At 45.8% G+C, this 26,374-nt stretch overlaps 1 protein-coding gene across 6 annotated transcripts in view; it reads left to right on the plus strand.

Annotated features, from left to right (window-relative positions):
* The window catches only part of LOC139376442 (retinoic acid receptor alpha-like), a 257,204-nt gene that overhangs the window by 149,373 nt on the left and 81,457 nt on the right, over positions 1-26,374 (plus strand). For 2 of the 6 annotated variants that reach the window (XM_071119050.1, XM_071119045.1), the window contains exon 2: positions 19,388-19,450. The exons of the other annotated variants lie outside the window; for them this stretch is intronic. In XM_071119050.1, the coding sequence (XP_070975151.1) occupies positions 19,388-19,450 (63 nt within the window). The remainder of the gene's footprint in view (positions 1-19,387; positions 19,451-26,374) is intronic. 6 annotated transcript variants of the gene reach the window in all.

Raw genomic sequence — 26,374 nt, forward strand, 5'->3', positions numbered from 1 at the left:
GCAGAGGTTGTTGATTCTGCTCTTCACAAGTCCTCAATGTCCACCCACTTCCCAAAAAACAACACTAGAGCATTAACCCAGTCACAGCATACTAGTGCTGCTAAGGAAACAAGCCAATAGAGATAATAATTACTGTATTCATTACTGACAGGTGTGAGTAGCACTTCATCAACTCTCCCCCTCTACTGTTGTCCTTCTCCATCTCCCTTTTCACTCTCTTGCTCTCCCCTCGCCCTCTTGCTTTCCTCTTCCTTTTCTCTATTTCTCTCCCTCACTATCACCCCTCCCTCTTAGCCTTTTCTTAATAGCTGAAAACACCTGTAGTTACAGGACATTGGCCCATTTTTTTTATTTCTCTTTGTAGCACTCAGACCTTGACAGACCACATCCACTGCAGCCTAGTTAGAGAGATGAGGCTCCTCTGTACTCTGGAGCGGGATCGTTTTGGAGGTGGAGGGTCCGTCATGGTCTGGGGCGGTGTGTCACAGCATCATCAGATTGTTGTCAAAGCAGGCAATCTCAACGCTGTGCGTTACAGGGAAGACATCCTCCTCCCTCATGTCTAAATCGCCGTGACCCTCAACCAACCTCTCCACTCACTGGACCCTTTTGATCACTCGACTAAGCATGCCTCTCCTTAATGTCAAAATGTCTTGTCCATTGCTGTTCTGGTTAGTGTTTATTGGCTTATTTCACTGTAGAGCCTCTAGTCCTGCTCACTATACCTTATCCAACCTATTAGTTCCACCACCCACACATGCAATGACATGTCCTGGTTTCAATGATGTTTCTAGAGACAATATCTCTCTCTTCATCACTCAATACCTAGGTTTACCTCCACTGTATTCACATCCTACCTTACCTTTGTCTGTACATTATACCTTGATGCTATTTTATCGCCCCCAGAAACCTCCTTTTACTCTCTTTTCCAGACGTTCTAGACGACCAATTCTTATTGCTTTTAGCCGCACCCTTATTCTACTCCTCCTATGTTCCTCTGGCGATGTAGAGGTGAATCCAGGCCCTGCAGTGCCTAGCTCCACTCCTATTCCCCAGGCGCTCTCTTTTGACGACTTCTGTAACCGTAATAGCCTTGGTTTCATGCATGTTAACATTAGAAGCCTCCTCCCTAAGTTTGTTCTATTCACTGCTTTAGCACACTCTGCCAACCCGGATGTTCTAGCTGTGTCTGAATCCTGGCTTAGGAAGACCACCAAAAATTCAGACATTTTAATTCCAAACTACAACATTTTCAGACAAGATAGAACTGCCAAAGGGGGCGGTGTTGCAATCTACTGCAAAGATAGCCTGCAGAGTTCTGTCCTACTATCCAGGTCTGTACCCAAACAATTTGAACTTCTACTTTTAAAAATCCACCTCTATAAAAACAAGTCTCTCACCGTTGCCGCCTGCTATAGACCACCCTCTGCCCCCAGCTGTGCTCTGGACACCATATGTGAACTGATTGCCCCCCATCTATCTTCAGAGCTCGTGCTGCTAGGCGACCTAAACTGGAACATGCTTAACACCCCAGCCATCCTACAATCTAAACTTGATGCCCTCAATCTCACACAAATGATCAATGAACCTACCAGGTACCTCCCCAAAGCCTTAAACACGGGCACCCTCATAGATATCATCCTAACCAACTTCCCCTCTAAATACACCTCTGCTGTCTTCAACCAAGATCTCAGCGATCACTGCCTCATTGCCTGCATCCGTAATGGGTCAGCGGTCAAACGACCTTCTCTCATCACTGTAAAACGCTCCCTGAAACACTTCAGCGAGCAGGCCTTTCTAATCGACCTGGCCGGGGTATCCTGGAAGGATATTGACCTCATCCCGTCAGTAGATGATGCCTGGATATTTTTTTTAAATGCCTTCCTAACCATCTTAAATAAACATGCCCCATTCAAGAAATTTAGAACCAGGAACAGACATAACCCTTGGTTCTCCCCAGACCTGACTGCCCTTAACCAACACAAAAACATCCTATGGCGTTCTGCATTAGCATCGAACAGCCCCCGTGATATGCAGCTGTTCAGGGAAGCTAGAAACCATTATACACAGGCAGTTAGAAAAGCCAAGGCTAGCTTTTTCAAGCAGAAATTTGCTTCTTGCAACACTATCTCAAAAAAGTTCTGGGACACTGTAAAGTCCATGGAGAATAAGAACACCTCCTCCCAGCTGCCCACTGCACTGAAGATAGGAAACACTGTCACCACTGATAAATCCACCATAATTGAGAATTTCAATAAGCATTTTTCTACGGCTGGCCATGCTTTCCACCTGGCTACTCCTACCCCTGTCAACAGCACTGCACCCCCAACAGCAACTCGCCCAAGCCTTCCCCATTTCTCCTTCTCCCAAATCCATTCAGCTGATGTTCTGAAAGAGCTGCAAAATCTGGACCCCTACAAATCAGCCGGGCTAGACAATCTGGACCCTTTCTTTCTAAAATTATCTGCTGAAATTGTTGCCACCCCTATTACTAGCCTGTTCAACCTCTCTTTCGTGTCGTCTGAGATTCCCAAAGATTGGAAAGCAGCTGCGGTCATCCCCCTCTTCAAAGGGGGGGACACTCTTGACCCAAACTGCTACAGACCTATATCTATCCTACCATGCCTTTCTAAGGTCTTCGAAAGCCAAGTCAACAAACAGATTACCGACCATTTCGAATCTCACCATACCTTCTCTGCTATGCAATCTGGTTTCAGAGCTGGTCATGGGTGCACCTCAGCCACGCTCAAGGTCCTAAACGATATCTTAACCGCCATCGATAAGAAACATTACTGTGCAGCCGTATTCATTGATCTGGCCAAGGCTTTCGACTCTGTCAATCACCACATCCTCATCGGCAGACTCAACAGCCTTGGTTTCTCAAATGATTGCCTCGCCTGGTTCACCAACTACTTCTCTGATAGAGTTCAGTGTGTCAAATCGGAGGGTCTGTTGTCCGGACCTCTGGCAGTCTCTATGGGGGTGTCACAGGGTTCAATTCTTGGACCGACTCTCTTCTCTGTATACATCAATGAGGTCGCTCTTGCTGCTGGTGAGTCTCTGATCCACCTCTACGCAGACGACACCATTCTGTATACTTCCGGCCCTTCTTTGGACACTGTGTTAACAACCCTCCAGGCAAGCTTCAATGCCATACAACTCTCCTTCCGTGGCCTCCAATTGCTCTTAAATACAAGTAAAACTAAATGCATGCTCTTCAACCGATCGCTACCTGCACCTACCCGCCTGTCCAACATCACTACTCTGGACGGCTCTGACTTAGAATACGTGGACAACTACAAATACTTAGGTGTCTGGTTAGACTGTAAACTCTCCTTCCAGACCCATATCAAACATCTCCAATCCAAAGTTAAATCTAGAATTGGCTTCCTATTTCGCAACAAAGCATCCTTCACTCATGCTGCCAAACATACCCTTGTTAAACTGACCATCCTACCAATCCTCGACTTTGGCGATGTCATTTACAAAATAGCCTCCAATACCCTACTCAACAAATTGGATGCAGTCTATCACAGTGCAATCCGTTTTGTCACCAAAGCCCCATATACTACCCACCATTGCGACCTGTACGCTCTCGTTGGCTGGCCTTCGCTTCATACTCGTCGCCAAACCCACTGGCTCCATGTCATCTACAAGACCCTGCTAGGTAAAGTCCCCCCTTATATCAGCTCGCTGGTCACCATAGCATCTCCCACCTGTAGCACACGCTCCAGCAGGTATATCTCTCTAGTCACCCCCAAAACCAATTCTTTCTTTGGCCGCCTCTTTTTCCAGTTCTCTGCTGCCAATGACTGGAACGAACTACAAAAATCTCTGAAACTGGAAACGCTTATCTCCCTCACTAGCTTTAAGCACCAACTGTCAGAGCAGCTCACAGATTACTGCACCTGTACATAGCCCACCTATAATTTAGCCCAAACAACTACCTCTTTCCCAACTGTATTTAATTTATTTATTTATTTTGCTCCTTTGCACCCCATTATTTTTATTTCTACTTTGCACATTCTTCCATTGCAAAACTACCATTCCAGTGTTTTACTTGCTATATTGTATTTACCTTGCCACCATGGCCTTTTTTGCCTTTACCTCCCTTCTCACCTCATTTGCTCACATTGTATATAGACTTGTTTATACTGTATTATTGACTGTATGTTTGTTTTACTCCATGTGCAACTCTGTGTCGTTGTATCTGTCGAACTGCTTTGCTTTATCTTGGCCAGGTCGCAATTGTAAATGAGAACTTGTTCTCAACTTGCCTACCTGGTTAAATAAAGGTAAAATAAAATAAATAAAATAAATGTGGTACCCTTCCTGCAGGCTCATCCTGACATGACCCTCCAGCATGACAATGCCACCAGCCGTACTGCTCGTTCTGTGTGTGATTTCCTTCTACACAGGAATGTCAGGGTTCTGCCATGGCCAGGGAAGAGCCCAGATCTCAATCTCATTGAGCCTGTTCGACCTGGGACCATCTCCTCTCCTGACCCTCATCTCCTGTCCTGACTCTCATCTCCTGTCCTGACTCTCATCTCCTGTCCTGACTCTCATCTCCTGTCCTGACTCTCATCTCCTGTCCTGACTCTCATTTCCTGTCCTCTCCTCTCCTGACTCATCTCATCTCCTGTCCTAAGCCTCTCCTCTCCTGACTCTCATCTCCTCTCCTCTCCTGACTTTCATCTCCTCTCCTCTCCGGACTCTCATCTCCTCTCCTCTCCCGACTCTCATCTCCTCTCCTGTCCTAACCCTCTCCTCTCCTGACTCTCTCTCATCTCCTCTCATCTCCTTACTCTCTCTCATCTCTCCTCTCCTTACTCTCTCTCATCTCTCCTCTCCTGACTCTCTCATCTCTCCTCTCCTGACTCTCGTCTCTCCTGACTCTCGTCTCTCCTGACTCTCGTCTCTCCTGACTCTCGTCTCTCCTGACTCTCGTCTCTCCTGACTCTCGTCTCTCCTGACTCTCGTCTCTCCTGACTCTCGTCTCTCCTGACTCTCGTCTCTTGACTCTCCTCTCTTGACTCTCCTCTCTTGACTCTCCTCTCCTGCCTCTCATCTCCTCTCCTGTCCTAACCATCACCTCTCCTGCCTCTCATCTCCTCTTCTGTCTTAACCCTCTCCTCTCCTGTCTTAACCCTCTCCTCTCCTGTCTTAACCCTCTCCTCTCCTGTCTTAACCCTCTCCTCTCCTGTCTTAACCATCTCCTCTCCTGTCCTAACCCTCTCCTGTCCTGATTCTCCTCTCCTGTCCTGACTCTCCTCTCCTGTCCTGACTCTCCTCTCCTGTCCTGACTCTCCTCTCATCTCGCCTCTCCTTACTCTCTCCTCTCCCGACTCTCACCTCTCCCGACTCTCACCTCTCCCGACTCTCTCCTCTCCCGACTCTCTCCTCTCCCGACTCTCTCCTCTCCCGACTCTCTCCTCTCCCGACTCTCCCGACTCTCGTCTCTCCCGACTCTCGTCTCTGCTGACTCTCTCCTGACTCTCGTCTCTGACTCTCTCCTGACTCTCTCTCGTTTCTCTCTCATCTCCTGTCCTGACTCTCATCTCCTCTCCTCTCCTCTCCTGACTCTCCTCTCCTGTCCTGACTCTCCTCTCCTGTCCTGACTCTCCTCTCCTGTCCTGACTCTCCTCTCCTGTCCTGACTCTCATCTCCTGTCCTGACTCTCATCTCCTGTCCTGACTCTCATCTCCTGTCCTAACCCTCTCCTGACTCTCCTATCCTGTCCTAACCCTCTCCTGACTCTCCTATCCTGTCCTAACCCTCTCCTGACTCTCCTCTCCTGTCCTAAGCATCTCCTCTCCTCTCCCGACTCTCATCTCCTCTCCTCTCCCGACTCTCATCTCCTCTCCTCTCCCGACTCTCATCTCCTCTCCTGTCCTGACTCTCATCTCCTCTCCTGTCCTGACTCTCATCTCCTCTCCTGTCCTGACTCTCATCTCCTCTCCTGTCCTGACTCTCATCTCCTCTCCCGACCTGACTCTCTCCTCTCCCGACTCTCGTCTCTCCCGACTCTCGTCTCTCCCGACTCTCGTCTCTCCCGACTCTCGTCTCTCCCGACTCTCTCCTGACTCTCGTCTCTGCTGACTCTCTCCTGACTCTCTCTCGTCTCTCTCTCATCTCCTGTCCTGACTCTCCTCTCCTGTCCTGACTCTCCTCTCCTGTCCTGACTCTCATCTCCTGTCCTAACCCTCTCCTGACTCTCCTCTCCTGTCCTAACCCTCTCCTGACTCTTCTCTCCTGTCCTAAGCATCTCCTCTCCTCTCCTGTCCTGACTCTCCTCTCCTCTCCTCTCCTGACTCTCATCTCTCCTCTCCTGACTCTCATCTCCTCTCCTCTCCCGACTCTCATCTCCTCTCCTCTCCTGACTCTCATCTCCTCTCCTCTCCTGACTCTCCTATCCTGTCCTAACCCTCTCCTGACTCTCCTCTCCTGTCCTAAGCATCTCCTCTCCTCTCCTCTCCCGACTCTCATCTCTCCTCTCCCGACTCTCATCTCCTCTCCTCTCCCGACTCTCATCTCCTCTCCTGTCCTGACTCTCTCCTCTCCTGTCCTGACTCTCTCCTCTCCCGACCTGACTCTCTCCTCTCCCGACCTGACTCTCTCCTCTCCCGACCTGACTCTCTCCTCTCCCGACCTGACTCTCTCCTCTCCCGACCTGACTCTCTCCTCTCCCGACTCTCGTCTCTCCCGACTCGCGTCTCTCCCGACTCTCGTCTCTCCCGACTCTCTCCTGACTCTCGTCTCTGCTGACTCTCTCCTGACTCTCTCTCGTCTCTCTCTCATCTCCTGTCCTGACTCTCCTCTCCTGTCCTGACTCTCATCTCCTGTCCTAACCCTCTCCTGACTCTCCTCTCCTGTCCTAACCCTCTCCTGACTCTCCTCTCCTGTCCTAACCCTCTCCTGACTCTTCTCTCCTGTCCTCTCCTCTCCTCTCCCGACTCTCATCTCCTCTCCTCTCCCGACTCTCATCTCCTCTCCTCTCCCGACTCTCATCTCCTCTCCTCTCCCGACTCTCATCTCCTCTCCTCTCCCGACTCTCATCTCCTCTCCTCTCCCGACTCTCATCTCCTCTCCTCTCCCGACTCTCATCTCCTCTCCTCTCCCGACTCTCATCTCCTCTCCTCTCCCGACTCTCATCTCCTCTCCTCTCCCGACTCTCATCTCCTCTCCTCTCCCGACTCTCATCTCTCCCGAGACTCTCTCCTCTCTCCCGAGACTCTCTCCTCTCTCCCGACTCTCTCTCCTCTCTCCCGACTCTCATCTCCCGACTCTCATCTCCTCTCTCCCGACTCTCATCTCCCGACTCTCATCTCCTGTCTCTCCCGACTCTCCTAACCCTCTCCTCTCCTAACCCTCTCCTCTCCTCCCCTAACCCTCTCCTCTCCTAACTCTCTCCTAAGCCTCTCCTTTCCTCTCCTAACTCTCTCCTAACCCTCTCCTTTCCTAATCCTCTCCTAACCCTCTCCTTTCCTAATCCTCTCCTAACCCTCTCCTTTCCTAATCCTCTCCTAACCCTTTCCTTTCCTCTCCTAACTTTCTCCTCTCCTGTTAATTACCTATTTTTGTAAGGTTCCTCTCTCCCTCCTATAGGGGTATCAGTAATGAGGGAGGGCCCACGCCAGGCAGGGAGATGTGAAGTGCCTCTAACCGTGTTGTTTCAAACTGATTTGATAATTGAGCTGTTTATTCAGTGTGCTAGACGGGCCAGCTGGTTTGATCTACGCTGATATTGCTTTAATTAGTGGATTCACGGAGGTCGTGTGTGTGTGTGTGTATTTCTGTGTGTGCACGTTTTGGGAGAATGTCACCACAAATAGGGGCTTTGCTGGTTGTCTGCCTGCGTCTGGGTCGGATTAAGTGCTTTTGGTCGGGGGACAAGTATTAGTTCTTGACGAGAGCAGAAACGAGACTCCAGCTGTACTGCGTCAACTGGCTTTTCTCAAACAGACATCTTGGATAGCCTAGACGGGTTTGTTAAAGTAAGAATCAAAACATACCGTTTAGGGAGAGAATATAGGTCTTTATTGCAGAAATCTAGTATTCTCCCTGTCTTCCTGTAGTCACGAAGACGGTAAAATCACAAAGGATATTGTTCGCTATGTAGGGTCTGTGGTCATGTGTGGTCGTGAACATGAAGCTCTGACTCTGTTCAGTAAAGCCAATAATTGATTGGGGGATAGGAGCCCAAACTATTCATAACCCTCCCTCAGGGTGAATAGAGCCTACATCTGAAGAGGCGTCAAGAATATTTCAGATTTATCTCTTCCCTCTATCAACTGGATTTTGTCCTCCATCTCTAGGTCAATCATTTATTTATTTAACCTTTATTCAACTAGGCAATTCAGTTAACAACAGATTGTTATTTACAATGACTGCCAAACCCGGACCACGCTAGGCCAATTGTGCGCTGCCCTATGGGACTCCCAATCACAGCCGGATGGACTGCAGTGACGCCTCTTGCACTGAGATGCAGTGTCTTAGATCTCTGCCACTCGGGCCAAGTCTCTTGTTGCTCTCCCCTTTTCACTCACGCCGTCTCCCTCCGTCTATCGATTTATCTCGCTAATTGATAGCAGCTTTTTGCCGGTGGAGAGGGTTTGTTTCACTCACGTGGCTCCTCCGTCTTGGATCTAGTTGACCGTCTCATCCCTCAATCTGTCCCATACCACATCTGTTCTTGGTAAATGGGCTCTCGCTCATAATACATAAAGGATGGGTAGTGGGTAAAGAAATAGTACAGATGTTTACTGGGCCCAATATGCCCTTGGTTTGATTAAATGGCCATCATACACCACCTAGTCTGTCTACTACCTTCTCGTTTTGCGATTTAAGATTATCATTACTCTACCGTATTGTAATATTATAGATATATTAGGACTTTGTCATATTTTTTTCACTCTATAATAACAGGCCTGTATGGTGTAATGGGATATTATTGTACAGTGTTTTTTTTTTATTCACCCTGACAGTCAAGAATGGCACCCCATTCCCTATATCAGGGCTCTCCAACCCTGTACCTGGAGAGATACCATCTGGTAGGTTCTCTCCAACCCTGTACCTGGAGAGATACCATCTGGTAGGTTCTCTCCAACCCTGTACCTGGAGAGATACCATCTGGTAGGTTTTCTCTCCAACCCTGTACCTGGAGAGATACCATCTGGTAGGTTTTCTCTCCAACCCTGTACCTGGAGAGATACCATCTGGTAGGTTTTCTCTCCAACCCTGTACCTGGAGAGATACCATCTGGTAGGTTTTCTCTCCAACCCTGTACCTGGAGAGATACCATCTGGTAGGTTTTCTCTCCAACCCTGTACCTGGAGAGATACCATCTGGTAGGTTTTCTCTCCAACCCTGTACCTGGAGAGATACCATCTGGTAGGTTTTCTCTCCAACCCTGTACCTGGAGAGATACCATCTGGTAGGTTTTCTCTCCAACCCTGTACCTGGAGAGATACCATCTGGTAGGTTTTCTCTCCAACCCTGTACCTGGAGAGATACCATCTGGTAGGTTTTCTCTCCAACCCTGTACCTGGAGAGATACCATCTGGTAGGTTCTCTCTCCAACCCTGTACCTGGAGAGATACCATCTGGTAGGTTTTCTCTCCAACCCTGTACCTGGAGAGATACCATCTGGTAGGTTTTCTCTCCAACCCTGTACCTGGAGAGATACCATCTGGTAGGTTTTCTCTCCAACCCTGTACCTGGAGAGATACCATCTGCTAGGTTTTCTCTCCAACCCTTATCTAGCGCACCTCATTCTAATAATTAGCTGGTCGGGTTAAAACTGGGGTTGGACTAAAAACCTACAAGAGGGTAGCTCTCCAGGAACAGGGTTGGCCCTGGTTGAAAGTAGGGCACTTAATAGAGTGCTGTTTGGACACAGTTTCAATGTGGTCTGTCTGTAACTAGGAGGAGTGAGAGGTGTGTACGGTAGCAGTTTGTCATTTTAATAAATGTGTCATTTAGTACCTCGTACCTCTACATAGTGATTTGGTTCTCCCTGTCTATACTGTATCTCCATTCTTGTGGTTTTATTTTTCTCATGTTAATATATATAATATATATATTTTTTAAATTATATTACTCTACACCAGTTGTATTTGGCGTATGTGAGAAATTTGATTTGACTAACCTGCTGTCTTCATAGTCGTCCTACCCTTCTGGCCCTGTTCGATGTTATGGGATGAATGCACAGCATTAAGACCTGGCAAGCTGGGCATATTAAGGGGGTGGATGCCCACTTCGACACACACATTATGTAGGCACACACATACGCGGCTAAATGCGCGGAGAGACACAGAGAAGCCTTTAACTTCAAAGCTCTGTTTCTTGACGACTTCAAACGCTGGAGGGACCATTATAAAATAGGGAATTTATTTTCTGTAAGGTCCTGATTTATTTGATTGAAAAATGAAACCACAAACCAAATAGACATTTCCTTCCCTTGCCTGGTTTACCAGGAGACCCCAAATTGCTACCAGGTTTGATTCTACTTAAGAGGGCCCAAGCATAGTCTCAAAAGACATGTAGCTCTCTCTATCCCGCACTTTCTATCCCTCTTTAGTATGTAATTCCTTCATTATTGGCGGGGATGGATAGATTAATTTAAAGTCATGCATGCGCGCACACGAACACACACATACCCTCTCTCTTTTTGCTAGACTTTGGAGATAGAGGCTGTGTCCCAAATGAAACCCTATTCCCTATTATATGTTCAAGAGAATTGCCAAAATTGTGCACTATATAGGGATTAGGGGGCTATTTGCGACGTGTCCACATGTAATCAGTGGTATTAGTGTGTGGAGTATGATGGATGAGGCCGGATTAGTGGGGATCAGTCTTTTTCAGGGAGATCTGTGCCTGGTCTAACATCTAACAGCCCGCCTGTACTGTATTACTGCACTGGATGTAGCTTCTTCCCTGTCACTCACTAGACTAGAGGGAGCGACTGTAGAGTGGGGAAAGAGGGAGCAATAATTGGAGCAAGAGACCGAGAGTGAGCCAGATAGACGGAGACAGCGCGCGAGAGAATGTGTTAGGGGTTGTTTGTGGACTTTGCAGAGAAAAATGTGTTCATTTATTTACAGTTGAAGTCGGAAGTTTACATACACTTAGGTTGGAGTCATTAAAACTTGTTTTTCAACCACTCCACAAATTTCTTCAAGTCGGTTAGGACATCTACTTTGTGCATGACACAAGTATTTTTCCAACAATTATTTACAGACAGATTATTTCACCTATAATTCACTGTATCACAATTCTAGTTTTAAACAGCTTGGAAAATTCCAGAAAACAATGTCATGGCTTTAGAAGCTTCTGATAGGCTAATTGGCATAATTTGAGTCAATTGGAGATGTATCTGTGGATGTATTTCAAGGCCTACCTTCAAACTCAGTGCCTCTTTGCTTGACATCATGGGAAAATCAAAAGAAAACCTCAGAAAAACTATTGAGGACCTGCACAAGTCTGGTTCATCCTTGGGAGCAATTTCCAAACGCCTGAAGGTACCACGTTTATCTGCACAAACAATAGTACGCAAGTATAAACACCATGGGACCACGCAGCCGTCATCCTGCTCAGGAAGGAGATGCGTTTTGTCTCCTAGAGATGAAAGTACTTTGGAAAAGTGCAAATCAATCCCAGAACAACAAAGGACCTTGTGAAGATGCTGGAGGAAACAGGTACAAAAGTATCTATATCCACAGTAAAACAAGCCCTATATCGACATAAGCTGAAAGGCTGCTCAGCAAGGAAGAAGACACTGCTCCAAAACCACCATAAAGCCAGACTACGGTTTGCAACTGCACATGGGGACAAATATTGTACTTTTTAGAGAAATGTCCTCTGGTCTGATGAAACAAAAATAGAACCGTTTGGCCATAATGACCATCATTATGTTTGGAGGAAAAAGGGGGAGGCTTGCAAGCTGAAGAACACCATCCCAACTGTGAAGCACAGGGGTGTTAGCATCATGTTGTGGGGGTGCTTTGCTGATGAGGGACTGGTGCACTTAACAAAATAGATGGCATCATGAGGTAGGAAAATTATGTGGAAATATTGAAGCTACATCTCAAGACATCAGTCAGGAAGTTAAAGCTTGGTCGCAAATGGGTCTTCCAAATGGAGAATGACCCCCAAGCATACTTCCAAAGCCATCACAAAGCCCTGACCTCAAATTTGTGGACAGAACTGAAAAAGCGTGTGAGGCCTACAAACCTGACTCAGTTACACCCGCTCTGTCAGGAGGAATGGGCCAAAATTCACCCAACTTATTGTGGGAAGCTTGTGGAAGGCTACCCGAAACATTTAACCCGAGTTAAACGATTTAAAGGCAATGCTACCAAATACTAATTGAGTGTATGTAAACTTCTGACCCAATGGGAATGTGATGAAAGAAATAAAAGCTGGAATAAATCATTCTCTCTACTATTATTCTGACATTTTACCTTATATTAAAGTGGTGATCCTAACTGGCCTAAAACAGGGAATTTTTACTAGGGTTAAATGTCAGGAATTTTGAAAAACTGAGTTTAAATGTATGGCTAAGGTGTATGTAAACTTCGGACTTCAACTGTAGATGCCTTGCATTGGGTAATTCCACAGTAACACTTTAAAATGTATACCAAAGAATAACCATTGATTTCAAAGTTTTAACAAATCATACAACTCTGTGCACAAGGAAAACTTAACAATTTACACTGAACATTTTACAAAAACACATTCACTGGAGAAATTGTGCCGATGCAAAGTTTGGTAACAGAATTTCTTTAAAATCTCAGCTTTTTATATGACCAATGTTAAGTATCTGCTCTGAGATTCTACGATATCTGTAGAGAGAATGGGGTGTCAGCAATGATCTACACCTGGTAACATTATTTAATTATGGGTCCCTTATCTGTACTACACAGAAATACATCATTATGGATATGAATATATCCTCAATCTTCAGACACCTTGGCTTTTTCCACATTTTGTTACGTTGCAGCCTTATTCAAAAATGTATTTAATTGTTTCTTCATTAAGCTCCACACACAACCCCATAATGACAAAGCAAAAACAGGTTTTTAAATGGCAATGTCACATTTCCATAAGTATTCAGACCCTCTACTCAGTACTTTGTAGCACCTTTTTGGCAGCGATTACATCTTCTGGCTTGAAGCTTTGAAAAACCTGCTTTCACTTTGTCATAATGGGGTATTGTATTGATGTGGAAAGCTGTAACGTAATAAAATGTGGAAAGGGGGATCTGGTCTGAATGAATGCACAGTACATATCTCATATTACTGCATTGATTCATTTTTTTAACCCCTCAACAACATTCTGCTGAAAAGGCAGCGCGCAAAATTCAAAAATATTTTTTAGAAATATGTAACTTTCACACATTAACAAGCAAATGAAAGATAAACATCTTGTTAATCTACCCATCGTGTCCGATTTCAGAAATACTTTACAGGGAAAGCAGCAAGTTAGGTCATAGCTAAGTCGAAAAAACACAGCCATTAGGAGTCACAAAAAGCAGAAATATACACTGCTCAAAAAAATAAAGGGAACACTTAAACAACACAATGTAACTCCAAGTCAATCACACTTCTGTGAAATCAAACTGTCCACTTAAGAAGCAACACTGATTGACAATAAATGTCACATGCTGTTGTGCAAATGGTATAGACAACAGGTGGAAATTATAGGCAATTAGCAAGACACCCCCAATAAAGGAGTGGTTCTGCAGGTGGTGACCACAGACCACTTCTCAGTTCCTATGCTTCCTGGCTGATGTTTAGGTCACTTTTGAATGCTGGAGGTGCTTGCACTCTAGTGGTAGCATGAGACGGAGTCTACAACCCACACAAGTGGCTCAGGTAGTGCAGCTCATCCAGGATGGCACATCAATGAGAGCTGTGGCAAGAAGGTTTGCTGTGTCTGTCAGCGTAGTGTCCAGAGCATGGAGGCGCTACCAGGAGACAGGCCAGTACATCAGGAGACGTGGAGGAGGCCGTAGGAGGGCAACAACCCAGCAGCAGGACCGCTACCTCCGCCTTTGTGCAAGGAGGAGCAGGAGGAGCACTGCCAGAGCCCTGCAAAATGACCTCCAGCAGGCCACGAATGTGCATGTGTCTGTTTCTGACCGTTTGAGCAGACTCCATGAGGGTGGTATGAGGGCCCGATGTCCACAGGTGGGGGTTGTGCTTACAGCCCAACACTGTGCAGGACGTTTGGCATTTGCCAGAGAACACCAAGATTGGCAAATTTGCCACTGGCGCCCTGTGCTCTTCACAGATGAAAGCAGGTTCACACTGAGCACATGTGACAGTCTGGAGACGCCGTGGAGAACGTTCTGCTGCCTGCAACATCCTCCAGCATGACCGGTTTGGCGGTGGGTCCGTCATGGTGTGGGGTGACATTTCTTTGGGGGGCCGCACAGCCCTCCATGTGCTCGCCAGAGGTAGCCTGACTGCCATTAGGTACCGACATGAGATCCTCAGACCCCTTGTGAGACCATATGCTGGTGCGGTTGGCCCTGGGTTCCTCCTAATGCAAGACAATGATAGACCTCATGTGGCTGGAGTGTGTCAGCAGTTCCTGCAAGAGGAAGGCATTGATGCTATGGACTGGCCTGCCCGTTCTCCTGACCTGAATCCAATTGAGCACATCTGGGACATCATGTCTCGCTCCATCCACCAACGCCACGTTGCACCACAGACTGTCCAGGAGTTGGCGGATGCTTTAGTCCAGGTCTGGGAGGAGATCCCTCAGGAGACCATCTGCCACCTCGTCAGGAACATGCCCAGGCGTTGTAGGGAGGTCATACAGGCACGTGGAGGCCACACACACTACTGAGCCTCATTTTGACTTGTTTTAAGGACATTACATCAAAGTTGGATCAGCCTGTAGTGTGGTTTTCCACTTTAATTTTGAGTGTGACTCCAAATCCAGACCTCCATGGGTTGATACATTTGATTTCCATTGATCATTTTTGTGTGATTTTGTTGTCAGCACACTCAACTATGTAAAGAAAAAAGTATTTAATAAGAATATTTCATTCATTCAGATCTAGGATGTGTTATTTTAGTGTTCCCTTCATTTGAGAAACCAAGGCTGTCGAGTCTGCCGATGAGGATGTGGTGATTGACAGAGTCGAAAGCCTTGGCCAGGTCAATGAATACGTCTGCACAGTAATGTCTCTTATCGATGGCGGTTATGATGACGTTTAGAACCTTGAGCGTGGCTGAGGTGCACCCATGACCAGCTCTGAAACCAGATTGCATAGCGGAGAAGGTATGGTGGGATTCGAAATGGTCAGTAATCTGTTTGTTAACTTGGCTTTCGAAGACCTTAGAAAGACAGGGTAGGATAGATATAGGTCTGTAGCAGTTTGGGTCTAGAGTGTCACCCCCTTTGAAGAGGGGGATGACCGCGGCAGCTTTCCAATCTTTGGGAATCTCAGACGATACGAAAGAGGTTGAACAGGCTAGTAATAGGGGTTGCAACAATTTTGGCAGATAATTTTAGAAAGAGAGGGTCCAGATTGTCTAGCCCGGCTGATTTGTAGGGGTCCAGATTTTGCAGCTCTTTCAGAACATTGGCTATCTGGATTTGGGTAAAGGAGAAATGGGGAGGGCTTTGGCGGGTTGCTGTGGTGGGTGCCGGGCAGTTGACCGGGGTAGGGGTAGCCATGTGGAAAGCATGGCCAGCCGTAGAGAAATGCTTATTGAAATTCTCAATTATAGTGGATTTATCGGTGGTGACAGTGTTTCCTAGCCTCAGAGCAGTGGGCAGCTGGGAGGAGGTGCTCTTAATCTCCATGGACTTTACAGTGTCCCAGAACTTTTTGAGTTAGTACTACAGGGTGCAAATTTCTGTTTGAAAAAGCTTGCCTTAGCTTTTCTAACTGCCTGTGTATATTTGTTCCTAACTTCCCAGAAAAGTTGCATATCACGGGGGCTATTCGATGCAGAACGCCACAGGATGTTTTTGTGCTGGTCAAGGGCAGACAGGTCTGGCGTGAACCAAGGACTATATCTATTCCTAGTTCTACATTTTTTGAGAGGGGCATGCTTATTTAAGATGGTGAGGAAGGCACTTTTAAAGAATAGCCAGGCATCATCTTCTGACGGGATGAGGTCAATGTCATTCCAGGATACCCCGGCCAGGTCGATTAGAAAGGCCTGCTCGCAGAAGTGTTTCAGGGAGCGTTTGAGAGTGATGAGGGGTGCTCGTTTGGTCGCTGACCCATTACGGATGCAGGCAATGAGGTAGTGATCGCTGAGATCTTGATTGAAAACAGCAGAGGTGTATTTGGAGGGCGAATTAGTTAGCATGACATCAATGAGGGTACCCGTGTTTACTGATTTGGGGTTGTACCTGGTAGGTTAATTGATAATTTGTGTGAAATTGAGGGCATCAAGCTTAGTTTGTAGGATTGCCGGGGTGTTAAGCATGTCCCAGTTTAGGTCACCTAGTAGCACGAGCTCAGAAGATAGATGGGGGGCAATCAGTTCACATATAGTATCGAGGGCACAGCTGGGGGCAGAGGGAGGTCTATAGCAAGCGGCAACAGTGAGAGACTTGTTTCTGGAAAGGTGAATTTTTAGAAGTAGAAGCTCAAATTGTTTGGGTACAGACTTAGCCTGCAGAGGTCTGTATTACTTTCTATCTTAGCAGTAAATTGCAACACTGCCCCCTTTGGCGTTTCTATCTTGGCGGAAAACGTTAAAGTTAGTAATGGAGATTTCATGGTTTTTGGTGGTTTTCCTAAGCCAGGATTCAGACACGGCTAAGACATCTGGGTTGGCAGAGTGTGCTAAAGCAGTGAGTAAAACAAACTTAGGGAGTAGGCTTCTAATGTTAACATGCATGGAACCAAGGCTTTTACGTTTACAGAAGTCAACAAATGAGAGCACCTGGGGGGTGGGAGTGGAGCTAGGCACTGCAGGACCTGGATTAACCTCCACATCACCAGAGGAACAGAGGAGAAGTAGGATAAGGGTACGGCTAAAGACTATACGAACTGTCCGTCTAGCACGTTCAGAACAGAGAGTAAAAGGAGCAGTTTTCTGGGCACGATAGCATAGATTCAAGGCATAGTGTACAGACAAAGGTAAGGTAGGATGTGAGTACATTGGAGGTAAACCTAGGCATTGAGTAATGAAGAGAGAGATATAGTCTCTAGAGATGTTTAAACCAGGTGATGTCATCGCATATGTAGGAGGTGGAACAACATGGTTGGTTAAGGCATATTGAGCAGGGCTAGAGGCTCTACAGTGAAATAAGACAGTAATCAGTAACCAAGACAGTAATGGACAAGGCATATTGATATTAGAGAGAGGCATGCGTAGCCAAGTGAACATATGGGTCCAGTGAGTGGTTGGGCTGGCTGGGGACACGGCAATTCAGACAGTTAGCATGCTAACAAGCTAACAGTTAGTAGGCCGGAGCTAAACAAGCTAGCAGCTAGTAGACCAGGGCAAGCTAGCAGTTAGCAGGCCGGGTTAGCAAGCAAGCAGTTAGCATGGGCTAGCAGTTAGTAGACCAGGGCAAGCTAGCAGTTAGCAGACCAGGTTAGCAAGCAAGCAGTTAGCAAGGGCTAGCAGTTAGTAGACCAGGGCAAGCTAGCAGTTAGCAGACCAGGTTAGCAAGCAAGCAGTTAGCAAGGGCTAGCAGTTAGCAGACTTTGCAGGAAAGCTAGCAGTTAGCAGACCAGGTTAGCAAGCAAGCAGTTAGCAAGGGCTAGCAGTTAGCAGACCGGGCAGGCAAGCTAGCAGTTAGCAGACCAGGGCCTGGCAGTTTAGCAGTTAGCAGACCGGGTTAGCAAGCAAGCACATATCAGGGGCTAGAAAGTTAGCCTTTTGGGAGGGGGGGGGGCGTCGCGATGGGGGTAAGTCTGTTTTTGCCCCTTCGTGCGGTGACGTCGATAGACCAGTCGTGGAATTAGTAGGGTTCCAAGTAGCTCTAGGTAGCTAGCAGGCCAATATTGTAGCCCAGGAGTATGCTTCGGTGGTAGCACAGGAGCCCTGGCCGGGCTGGCTTCAAGCTAAATTGGTGCTTGCTCTGGGATGGAAACGCTAGCCAGGAGTAGTCATCCGGGATTGTGGTTAGCTAGTTGTGAAGATCCAGATGAAAATGTTCAGTTTGCGGTTGGAATCCGGGGATAAAAATAACAGATCCGTTATGCTCTGGTTAGAGTCACGTTGTTCGAACTGGCAAGAGCTTTCCGAGCTAAAGGTTAGCTGATGACCGCTGGAAATGGTTTGCTGACAGATATCTGGTAGTTAGCTGGCTAGCTTCAGTTGAGGGATTCCAGATCCAAAGTAAATATAAATACTTTAGGCAAAAAAAGCAGATCCACGCCACATTGGGTGAGGAGAGTAATTAGATGAGGTTTAGCAAAATATTTTAAAGGATATGCGACGAAAAATATGTAAAACGATATATACAAGGGACACGACAGGACAAGGACAACTGACTGCTACGCCATCTTGGATCAATGGCGGATTAGCCTGTCATTTATATCTGACGTTCTTATTTACAGGACCGAGCCATTGTGAGCAAACACAATGCTTTCTTTACATAAGTTGGTCTTTCTATAAGAAACATGCAACCTTGGTTGGTCCCGGGAACACTATGTTGAGTCATTTTGAATATGAGTGCTGCGTAGCTTTATCTTTGATAGGGCGATATCGTTCCATAGTGTCAGTACAGTTTTTCAACCAACAGTCCTTTTCAACGTGCATTGATCAGTTGTTTGGCTTACTGAGGATGGGATGTATCATGTTTGGAGTTGAATGTGCCCTTTGCGGACTTTGAAGACCTAAATGTCTTGGTCACCTGCCCACCTATAGCCTTCGCTACTGTAGCGAGCATAGCTACACACATGGCACAAGTCATCCACTTACCTAGCCTTCGCTATGCTAGCTAGCAGCGCACAGCGGGCCTAAGTCAGAGCGACGCAGGAGAACAACATAATTTCAGAACGCAGTCAGATTGCACTCTGGGACATTATTTATACAGTATGCAGTAGGGGGACCAGGGGACCTCCTCTCCTCCTCCTTCTCTCCTCCCCTTTCAGTTGAGACAATGAATTAGGGATGACAGAGCTTGGGTGCAAGCGCTTTTAGAGAAGAGAGAGGGAGGTGGGAGCAGGGTAAAATTGGTCATTAACAAAACCTGATGATTTAACCGGCTTGATTTAGTTGCATGCAGGGCCTTTCTGGCAAATCAGGGCATCCTTCTGTGGATTGGGGAGGAGAGAAAGAGGGAATTTGCAGTTTCCCTCCTTACCTTAGTCTCGGTCTGTTTCTTTGTTTCTCATCTTCCTCCCTTTTTCTCATCCTCTCTCTTCTGTCTCTCTCTGCGCCTGCCTGCCTTTAAGCTTTCTGTGTCATCCCACTGAGTGTCAGCAGGGGTGCTCTGTTCCCCCCTCCGCCGCCACTGTGTGAGTATCGTTCTCCAAGACGCTTACACTCTCACTCACACACACCGGCTTCGCCTCGGGATGGTGCTACATCACGGTGCGGCCGGCCTTCTTTCTTTCAATCTCTCCTCTCCACCAAACAATTACGCTTCAATCACTAGGGGACTCGGTCCCATCTCTGCCGCCACATAATTTATCCCCCATCTTGACCAATCCTATTTCACCCATCCTCGGGGGACATACTGGGCACCACAGGGGGCCTCAACCAGCAGGAATCAGAACATAGAGCCCCCGAGTATTGGATTTGCGCTGCACCCATGCCTCCCCTAGGCTTAGTTTATCTTCTCCTGCTCTTTCCCTCCTCTCTTTTCTCCTCTCTGTTTAATTTGTGATTCTCAGGGTCGTAAGGACTAGGGCCTATGTCTTTGGCCCTCCCTACCTCTCCTTTGTGCTGCATCTCTCATATCTCACTCTTTCCTGCACTTTCTTCTCCTACCTCCCTTCATCCCCCTGTTCTAAAGCCCTTAATCAGATCCCCCTCTTTCCTTTCCCCTGGGCTCCCCAATCCACCAACCTACTGAATAATGGTTGGCGGATGGCTGAGTTGATTTAAAATAACATGGCAAGCTTATCCCACAACCACCTCCATTAAGGAGAGGCATAAGCTAATGGATATGTCCCAAATTGCACCCTATTCCCCTTCTAGTGCTTTTGACCAGGGACAACAGTACTGCACTGAAAGGGAATAGGGTGCCTTTTGGGATGCAAACAATGATGAGCACCAGTACTGTTCCCGTCATGATGGAATGTAAGGGAGAAATGTACTGTATGAACGTCTTTATATTTACAGCTTTTTAGACACACTTGGATGGTCAGACCTCTAATAACATGTATGTTTTAGTTGTACACTGAACACAAATATAAATGCAACATGTAAAGTGTTGGTCCTATGTTTCATGAGCTGAAATAAAAGATAAATGTTCCATGTGCCAAATTTTGTGCACATGTGTTTTCATCCCTGTTAGTGAGCATGCTATTCTTTTGTCAAGATAATCCATCCACCTGTCAGGTGTGGCATATCATAAAGCTGATTAAACAGCACGATCATTACACATGTGCACCTTGTGCTGGGGACAAAAGTACACTTGAAATTGTGCAGTTTTATCACACAACACAATGCCACAGATGTCTCAAGTTTTGAGTGAGCACGCAATTGGCATGCTGACTGCATGAATGTGCGCCAGAGAACTGAATGTTAACATCTCTACCATAAGCCCCCTCCAATGTTATTTTAGGGAATTTGGCAGCACGTCCAACCGGCTTCACATCCATAGACCACGTGTAACCACGCCAGCCCAGAACCTTGCAAAGCACCGGTCTATGTCTGATTTTATTTAGAATTCAAGGCACACTTAACCAGTATGGCTACCACAGCATTTTGCAGGTTATATTTTTGTTAATACATGATTCCATATGTGTTCATAGTTTTGATGTCTTCATTATTTTACAATGTAGAAAATAGTACAAATAAAGAACAACCCTTGAATGAGTAGGTTTCTCCAAATGTTCGACTGGTACTGTAAGTAAGATCACATTTACATAAGTATTCAAGCCCTTTACTCAGTATTTTGTTGAAGCACCTTTGGCAGCGATTACAGCCTCAAGTCTTCTTGGGTATGATTACAAGCTTGGCACACCTGTATTTGGGGAGTTTCTCCCATTCTTCTCTGCAGATCCTCACAAGCTCTGTCAGGTTGGATGGGGAGTGTTGTTGCACAGCTATTTTCATGTCTCTCCAGAGATGTTAGATTGGGTTCAAGTCCAGGCTCTGGCTGGTCCACTCAAGGACATTCAGAGGCATGTCCTGACGCCACTCCTGCGTTGTCTTGGCTGTGTGCTTAAGGTTGTTGTCCTGTTGGAAGTTGAATCTTCGCATCTTTCCCTCGATCCTGACTACTGAAATACAACCCCACAGGATGCGTCACCGTAAGGATGGGTCCAGGTTTCCTCCAGACGTGATGCTTGGGTTTATCAGACCAAAGATGTCAGTTTGATTTGATTGTTGTTTCCTTTGGTTACCGCTAGAGGGCACCCTTGTTTTCTAGGTTCCAGGTTACCCTGATCATTACTTATTGGTTTCACCTGTGGTTAATTATCTTCTCTGTGCACCTGGTTGCCTTGCTACTTAGGTTCCTCTGTTGGCCTGTGTCTGTGCTTAGGTCTCATGTTTTGTTGAGTGTACTCTAGTGCGGTTGCCTTGTTTCTGTCAAGAGTTTAAGTAAAATAGCTGGCTTTACCCCCACCTCTGCTTGCTTTCTTTTCTCTGTGCCTGGGTTTGAGTTCGTACAAGCATTATTGTAACAAGAGAATCTTGTTTCTCATGGTTTGAAAGTCCTTTAGGTACCTTTTTGGCAAACTCCAAGCGGGCTGTCGTGCCTTTTACTGAGGAGTGCTGCAGAGATGGTTGTCCTTCTGGATGTTTCTCCTATCTCCACAGAGGAACTCTGGAGCTCTGTCAGAGTGTCCATCGGGTTCCTGGTCACCTCCCTGACCAAGGCCCTTCTCCCACGATTGCTCAGTTTGGCCGGGCGGCCAGCTCTAGGGAGAGCCTTGGTGATTACAAACTTCTTCCATTTAAGAATGACGGAGGCCACTGTGTTCTTGGGACCTTCAATGCTGCAGACATTTTTTGGTACCCTTCCCCAGATCTGTGCTTTACGGACAATTTCTTCAACCTCATGGCTTGCTCTGACATGCACTGTCAACTGTGGGACTTTATATAGACAGGTGTGCCTTTCCAAATCATGTCCAATCAATTGAATATACCACAGGTGGACTGTGGATGATCAATGGAAACAGGATGCACCTGAGCTCAATTTCGAGTCTCATAGAAAAGGGTCTGAATACCTATGTTTTCTATAATTTGTTAACATTTCTAGAAACCAGTGGAGGTTGGTGACTTGAGAAATTGAGGATGGGAGACCCATGGTAAAGGTGCCGAACGCATGGAGACGACAGTGTGTTTCAAAAATCATTGAATACAAATGATTTTAACCTAAATCATTTAATAAAGACATTTATAGTGTGCAGTGCAGATCAGCGGAGTCTGGTGACTTGAAAACATGAGGAGGATGGGAGACCCACGGTATAGTCACGGAACGCAGAGACCAATGTGTGTTTCAAAATCGTCAGACTAATTATTTTTTACCTAAAGCATTTAATGAAGACATTTATAGTACAATATTATGGGGAATGGGAATGAGAGGGCTACTTACAGTGTTTGAAAGGGATCACAGCAGTGATTGAATGAGGGTATGAGGCATGAGTTGAGGTGTTCAGAGGCTTGACTTCAGTGCAGGACAGGATTTGACTGGGAAGACAAAAACAATAACACAACACACTACTGCAAAGTTAGACAACAGAGCTAAGAATGAGTTAGTCCAAGCAAGGAGTAAAATCATTGTGTAGTAATGTGATTGTGTATGAGATTGACTCTACATACAGTAATGAGAGAAAATTGATAGGGGTACTCACAGTTCTTGGAGAGGAAAGAGGGAGAACAGGGGACTTCGCTGTTAATACTAATAGCAGATGCATTCCATTACAGCTGCGCCATCGTAGGATTGAATAACATATTTCTCCATGAAGTTAAACTCAGACATCTCAAAATTCACTAAGTCAAACAGACTACCCCAATAATCTTTCCTGAATAAACCCCTGATCATCCACATACCTGATGATAACTGACAACTGCAAGCAGAGTGGTGGGGCAATTTCTACCCCCTGGGGCCCAGAGGCTTTCCTTATCTTTTAACCTAACCAGGAAAACTCTGGGGGAAAAACTTACTCTATAAGGTATGACGGTGATTAATCAGTTGTAAAAAGGTTTTTCCTAACCAGTTTTTCCTAATCAGGTCACGTGGTTTTAAAAAACTGTCATGGGAAGGGATAAAAACCCTTTCAAACTGCAGCTACCTTATATTTTTTCATATAAATTATATTTTGACTAGATTAGGAAGGGGATTTCCTCTACCCAGACACATAGACAACAATTAATAGACAATATAACTAAGGGATGAGCTTGCTTTATGCATGTTTAGGTCTGTCATCACTATTATGTTGATTGATTCCAGTCAATCATTTTGGATTGAAAACGTATAGGCAAGCTAGCCAGCCCAATTTTGAATATAAACCAAGTTTGATCACATTCACATTTTTTCCTGACACACAAATAGACTATGAATACATAGCATCACCAATTAGTTGCCCTGACCAGATGGACAGCGCACATAGGCTGTATGCAGCTGCTCTTATTAGTAGCCTACAGTTGATCAGACTGAAAATAGTCTTGTTTTCATCCCATACAGCATGTCAGATTTCTAATGTTTAGGTGTAGGCTGCTGCAACATTCATGTCATGAGTCTTTGATTGTGTCTGTCTGGAGTGATTATGTGTTATCATCTTTACTAAATAAATACTGGAGGAAGATGGAAAGCCTACTTGAGCGCAAAGAAAATGCGTTGCGTCAATCTCTCTTTTAATTGAACTTTTAATGGATGATGCAATGGAAGCTATCAAGTCATTCTGAATTGATTTTGACATCTCAGATACGACAGTAGAAAGTTCAATATGTTCAGCATGTAAAGTATCGTAACGTGCAAATACTTCTGCAAGCCCCTTGTAGTTGCCCTTGTTGGCAACTACAAGTTGCCCTCTCGTCGTGTCCTCCAATTCCTCAACGACCAAAAATGCAGTGGTGTTGATAAGCCGCTTGAGAACATCTGTTTCTTCTTAATTTCTTGTTGTGTTGTGCAGTTTGAACACGCAGACCTTCGTCCTGATCGATACGGCTTTTTCCCCAGAAGCTTAAATCTGATGTGGCCATTTATATGCTCCCTGCTTTTGTTTTGCCGTTTAGCTAAAAGATTGATGTTCTTCAGGTCACTGTTACCCCCCCCCCCCCCCCCCTTTCGCCCAAGACTCAGACTTTCCAAAAAACAGACAAGGCCAGCAATACAGGTGGCTTAGTGGGCTCGATGTTAACCAGGTATACTTTTGATACAAATTGCTATTTTACGCCCTCGCCTTTTCACCCTTCATGAAATTGATCTCAGGCAGAGGTCGACCCTCTGTTTTAATTGCTATTTTACGCCCTCCTTTTCACCCTTCATGAAATTGATCTCAGGCAGAGGTCGACCCTCTGTTTTAATTGCTATTTTACGCCCTCCTTTTCACCCTTCATGAAACTGATCTCAGGCAGAGGTCGACCCTCTGTTTTAATTGCTATTTTACGCCCTCCTTTTCACCCTTCATGAAACTGATCTCAGGCAGAGGTCGACCCTCTGTTGTAATTGCTATTTTACGCCCTCCTTTTCACCCTTCATGAAACTGATCTCAGGCAGAGGTCGACCCTCTGTTTTAATTGCTATTTTACGCCCTCCTTTTCACCCTTCATGAAACTGATCTCAGGCAGAGGTCGACCCTCTGTTTTAATTAGCACCTTTTCCATTTCCCCATTTCCATGTACTGCTACTTGCTACTGAAGTTGGCGCAATTTATTTAGTTCTAAAACCAAGAAAACTATTTATCTACCTCTGTCTCTTGTAATTTTAAGAAACTAATTTGAATTGAATAATCTCAACAAAAAGAATGCTCAACTATCCAATAATGTCACCAACTGATTGGATGGACAAAATGTCAGATAATACTGCAAAAGCTTTGATTGGTTGGAGGTCATCCTACGGAAGTGGTCATAATTACCATGTAGGTCTATGGAAGGGGTTGAGGCCTACGAGCCTCCTAGGTTTTGTATTGAAGTAAATATACCCAGAGGAGGACCATACCATGGTGCTACCCCAGAGTGCTGTTGACGTTGCTGTAGATCTTGAATGCAAAACAGTGTGCTTTAATAAATCATTTGGTGACATATTTAGTATAGTTATCAAAAAAGGTTAACTTTTTTTTGTTTTACAATTATTATTTTTATGGAATTTCACTGAGAATGTTCCTTCCCCTTCCTCCTGAGGAGCCTCTACTGAGTCATACAATGTTCCCAGAAAAACCCGAACCCCCACCAGTGAGCATACAGACATTAAGAGGTTCCCAGCCCCAGCACCAGTCTCCACCCCGTGTGTGAGTTAGAGGAGAAGATGAAGATCACAGCTGACACATGATGCATGTTCACTTGTGCTAATTATGTCTTAGCTCTGTGCTGCCTGGCTGTCATCTTTGATTCTCTGCACTAGCAGCTGTACGCCAATGTCACCCCTCCCTATCTCTCTACTTCTTCTCTCTCTGTCTTGCTCTCGCTCATCTTACTCCCCCTCTCTCTCTCCTCATCTCTCTCCCACCCCAACTGTACTTTAAGAGCTGTCTGTGAAAAGTAGACCGGACATGCACAAATACACGCAGCCTTGTTTTACTAACCTTGTGGAGATACACAATTGATTCCAATTCAAAATCCTATTTTCCCTAAACCTAACCTTTACCCCAAAACCTAACCCTAACTCCTAACTCCTAAACGTTTTAACCTCCTATTTCTAACACAAATTCTAACCCTAAACCCCTTAGAAATAGCCTTTTTCCTTGTGGGACATTTTTGTTTGATTACTGTTCTTGCGGGGACTTCTGGTGCTTGACTTTTCCTAAATGAGTATTTTATTTTAATTGTATTTATTTCACCTTTATTTAACCAGGCAGTCAAGTTGAGAACAAGTTCTCATTTACAATTGTGACCTGGCCAAGATAAAGCAAAGCAGTTCGACACAAACAACAACAACAACGCAGAGTTACACATGGAGTAAAACAAACAAACAGTCAATGATACAGTAGAAAAATAAGTCTATATACGATGTGAGCAAATGAGGTGAGATAAGGGAGGTAAAGGCAAAAAAAGGCCATGGTGGTGAAGTAAATACAATATAGCAAGTAAAACACTGGAATGGT

The sequence above is a fragment of the Oncorhynchus clarkii genome, chromosome 20, assembly GCF_045791955.1.
Source record: "Oncorhynchus clarkii lewisi isolate Uvic-CL-2024 chromosome 20, UVic_Ocla_1.0, whole genome shotgun sequence".
In the NCBI taxonomy this organism is placed as follows: domain Eukaryota; kingdom Metazoa; phylum Chordata; class Actinopteri; order Salmoniformes; family Salmonidae; genus Oncorhynchus; species Oncorhynchus clarkii.